Here is a 4,444-nt window from a genome sequence, read left to right as displayed (position 1 = left end):
TTTTGAGACAGGGTCTTACCAAGTTGCCCAGACTGAACACACTCTGTAGCCCAGGAAACCTTTGAATTTGAGATCCTCCAGTCTCAGCTTCCTAAGTGTCTGGGGGTGTGGTCACTGCCAGCAGCAGCTTCTCCTTCATTCTCATGGGCATCAAGGCTGCTCCTCCGCTTGCTCTGGGCTGAGGCCACTCTTCTGCTCGCCCAGTGCTGCCTTCTGTTGTCGCTGCTTCTGCCCAGTCCTGGACCCCAGGGCTGGTGAGGAGACTGTGTCATCGGAGCCACATTCAGACACAGGAGACCACGTTCAGTGACACAGATCTGGTTTATTGCAGGAAGGCACAATCTTATATAGGGGTAGTGGTCCAATCACAGCATAGCAAGTAGGATACCTTATTAGTATAACAGGTTTAGCGTCCTCTCACAGTACAGCAAGCAGGATACCTTATTAGCATAACAGACTTAACATCCTATCACAGAACAGCGGGTAGGATGCCTCATTAGCATAATGGGTTTCAGATTACAGAGCCTGGATTCCTGAAAACCACATGACCCTGACTGTTGCAATATCTAAGTGTTGCAATTTTGTAATTCCAAGGGTGGTGATTAGGGAGTGGGGAGCTCTAGGCATCAGTCTCATGATCTGTCAGTGGGAGCAAATGTCACAAGGCGTTTCCTGTGGCTCCAGCAGTCAGGCCGTTGCCTCGGGCCTGCTGTATGGCTGTCAATAAGACTTTCACCCTAGGCTCAAGCCTGTCTCCCACCTGGGGGGACACGCCTGTGCAACCAGGCTTTTCTGCTTTGTTTTCTGGAGATAAGGTCTCACTATGTAGTACTGGCTGGACTTGAACTCATCACCCTTAAAAGTACCCTTTCACTGGCCTCAGCTTTTCTTCTCTATAGTAGATCCTGGTTATTGAATGCAATCAATCATCTTTTACAGAGTTCATACTTGCTAAGTCACCCACTCACTAAATGTGGTGATTTCATAGCCATTTGTGGGCACTATGCAGGGTACAAACTTGGGATCGCCATCATGTATGTTTGTTTTTTCATGGTCTGTTTAGTGCCTTTTTCATTTTTGTGCTCTTTGTGGTCATTTGGCTGTTTAAGGTGACCTTAAACACAGTACCCACTGCCCCCAGCTGATCTTTGATGACAGTGAGTGTCCAGCATCTTTGAAACTTGAGCATACACAACTGGGCTATAAAACATCTTCAAAAACCTATAATTTCTAGATGTGAGAAGGCTCTGACAAGTGCCATGGGGATCTGTGATTAGTGCTAGCAGGTCCAGATGGTGAATTTTAAAATAAATTTAACAAGATTGATTCCACAGGTTCAATAGGAACAGTCTGGGGATGGATAGGATGAATAGGGCCGGCAGACACAAGGAAGAGGAGGGCTGGGGACTGCAGTCACATTGGTGTAGCTAGTTGGTGCCATCACCATTGTCTCTGTGTCCTTACTGCAGGATCAGGTTGTGGGGAGAGATGTAGTGACTTCACTGGCAGGCAGTGAACTGCTGAAGCATTGCTCCTGAAGACCGTGCAAGTCGCACAGCCTAGATGTAAGCACAGAGGTGGAGATCTGTGTTTATCTCAACGGCTCAGAAGCTCACAATGAGGGCAAGATCTTTATAAACTGTGTAAGGATCATTAAACTTTTTAGAGAGGTCAAAATGAGCGCTTTAGGACTTTCTGCACAAGTATTTGTGAACATGTTTTCAGGGAGTTTGTGTGTTTTCAAGGAGGCTTTGTGTGGTTATGTGTACACATGCACACACATGTGTTCATGTTTTTGTGCAGGTGTCCATATGTGTGCATGTTTGTGGAGGCCAGAAGTCAACTTTGGGTATCATCTTCAGGTGCTGTACACCTTGTTTTTTTGAATCAATGTCTCTCCCTGGGACCAAGGGCTCACTAATTAAGATAGTCTGGTTAGCCAGTGGGTGCTAGGGATTTGACTGTCTCTGCCCACCCCCAGCACTGGGATTACAAGCATGTACCACCATGCTTGGCTTTTGATATGGGTGCTGGGCTTTGAGCTTAGGTCCTCATGCTTGTGCAGAAAGCATTTCACCAACAGAACCATCCTCCCAGCTATAGTGAATAGCTTTTTAATAAAGACACTTGCTTGGCTGCTTAACAGAAGTTTTCTTTCTTGGGCTAAAAGTAGCTGCTTCTATTATATCCTAAAGTGCCTGGCTTTCCTGGTAGAGACATACAAGAACAGCCACAGGCTTGGAATGTCCCAGGAGGGTAAGAATAGCCACAGGGAGAGATGACTTTTGCATCTGGGCCCCACAGTTGTCAGGAGTGCCTGTTTTTCATTGGCAAGTGGCTTAGGGTTGCCTCAACGTGGAGACAGGAAACCTCATCTCTGAGGCCTGGGATTACATCTTTCTTTCCACAGTTTGGCACTCACCTTGACTTCTGATATAGCCGAAATGTACTGATTTTAAACCTCCTTGGAGAACACAGGCCTTTAGGCCCTCAAGCAACCCCAGGCCTGTGGCTTTCTTCAACCATGGAGAACTTGGACTTGTTGGGGTTCCTCATCGTCACCTTAAGCTGCAACATGACCATTGTGGGTGAGTCTTGGGGGAAAAACCCCAAATGCTGTTCTGGTTTTGTTGTCATGTTAAAACGTAGTCCTTTTGAAGAGAATTGGGTGTGTTTTTCAGTTTGCCTGTTCTACACCAAAAAGAAAGACCAGCATATCACTGGGAAGGGAACCTAGGTTCAAGCTTTCCTCTGATCATCCCTTGCTCCCACCATCAGAAGTATGGGGTAGAGCATCATTCTAGTACAAGGTCTGTTCCCCCAACACTTGGGTGCTGGCTTTGAACACTGAAGCAGGAAGAAGGGAGAAAGTAAGGCTTCCATTGTGCCTTCTCATTGACCTTTTCAGGCTTTACCTTTGAAGATTAAGTTATAAGGCTTACTGATTTCTCCTATGCATACAGTTTAAACCAAACCCCAAGTTTAGTTTAGTTTTTTTTTTTATAGCTTTTAGTGTTGGGATGGAACCCAGGGCTTCAGGCATACAGGGACGGTGCCCAAACACTAAGCAGTGTCCCCAGCCCCTAGTTCACTCATGTTCTCCAGACCCCTCTCTCTTTTGCTTTGTATTCCAGACTGGCCTTGAACTTCTGATCCTGAGCTTCCAAAGTTTAAGGGTGACAGTCTTGCACCACCATGTGCAGACTTAATTATACTTTTAACAAAAGAAATAATAAAGATTTCTGAGTGTGAAATTTCTTAGTAAATGAGTTGAAGTTTCAGAGAGTTATGGGTGTCATAAAAAGGAATTGGAATAAGAACAATATTTGTCTGAAGTCAGGGTAGAAATTGAACAGATTAACCTGGTGTAGAGAGGTCAAGTCTGTGATTTTACCCCAATGATGCTACTCTTTCAGTTTGACTTTACTTTTTTAACGTCAGGTGACGCCGTTTCTCATCCTCCAACAGTATTTACAAATCGTTTCAACTGTGTTCTAAACATGTTCCAAAATAGCTGACCCACGATAGTAACTTATTTTGAAATTATTTAGGTTCCCTGGGTTGGTCTCATTCATTCATACTAAATTGAAGACAAGCTTTATTAATGAATAGTGACTGGACTAAGGGAAAGGGAATCTTGAAATACTGGAAAAATTGAGTGTTCATAAAGAAATTCCATTTCAAGAACCCCTGAGCGACAGTTGCTAAAAGGCCTGTGACAGAGGCTTTGTGAGCTGGTACCATAAGCAAGGAAGGCACTGAAATTAGCTACTTGTGTTCGCTCAGCACAGAGAAGAGAATATGCCACAGTCCTTTAAAAAGCTTATTCTCTAAGAAGGGTAAAATCTAATTACAGCACAGATTTGCTCAGCCAGACCTTTCTAAATCTTTCATTCAGGCGGTTCAAAGGCATCTTTAGTATAAGATGCACTTTACAAATATGATCAATGAAGCGTCTCACAAATAATTTCAGGGCAATTCGTGGTAGTGAGGGCTCAGGAAGTAATTGCTCTAAAGGACTGGTGCTGCTGCTCAGTGGGAGAGTGCTTTCCTAGCAGAGCATGCAAAAGCCTCTGGTTTTGACCCTTTCCTACATGTGCAGCATGTGTGTCTCTGTCTCTCTGTCTCTGTCTCTCTATCTCTGATTCTCTGTTTATCTCTGTGTCTCTGTCTCTGTCTCTCTGCCTCTGTGGGCTCAGGAAGTAATTGCTCTAAAGGACTGGTGCTGCTGCTCAGTGGGAGAGTGCTTTCCTAGCAGAGCATGCAAAAGCCTCTGGTTTTGACCCTTTCCTACATGTGCAGCATGTGTGTCTCTGTCTCTCTGTCTCTGTCTCTCTATCTCTGATTCTCTGTTTATCTCTGTGTCTCTGTCTCTGTCTCTCTGCCTCTGTCTCTGTCTCTCTCTCTCTCTCTCTCTCTCTCTCTCTCTCTCTCTCTCTCTCTC

General features: G+C 44.9%; 1 protein-coding gene across 1 annotated transcript in view; it reads left to right on the top strand.

The window, feature by feature from the left end:
* The first annotated feature begins 706 nt into the window (after nt 1-706).
* The window catches only part of Gjd4 (gap junction protein delta 4), a 4,963-nt gene continuing 1,225 nt past the window's right edge, over nt 707-4,444 (top strand). Inside the window, exon 1 of the mRNA XM_008850568.1 lies at nt 707-2,588. Coding sequence (XP_008848790.1) covers nt 2,525-2,588 — 64 coding nt within the window. The 5' untranslated portion in view covers nt 707-2,524. The remainder of the gene's footprint in view (nt 2,589-4,444) is intronic.

This window comes from Nannospalax galili, unplaced genomic scaffold (assembly GCF_000622305.1).
Source record: "Nannospalax galili isolate Female #2095 unplaced genomic scaffold, S.galili_v1.0 scaffold43, whole genome shotgun sequence".
NCBI lineage: Eukaryota > Metazoa > Chordata > Mammalia > Rodentia > Spalacidae > Nannospalax > Nannospalax galili.
This window is presented reverse-complemented; position numbering and strand designations above follow the sequence as displayed.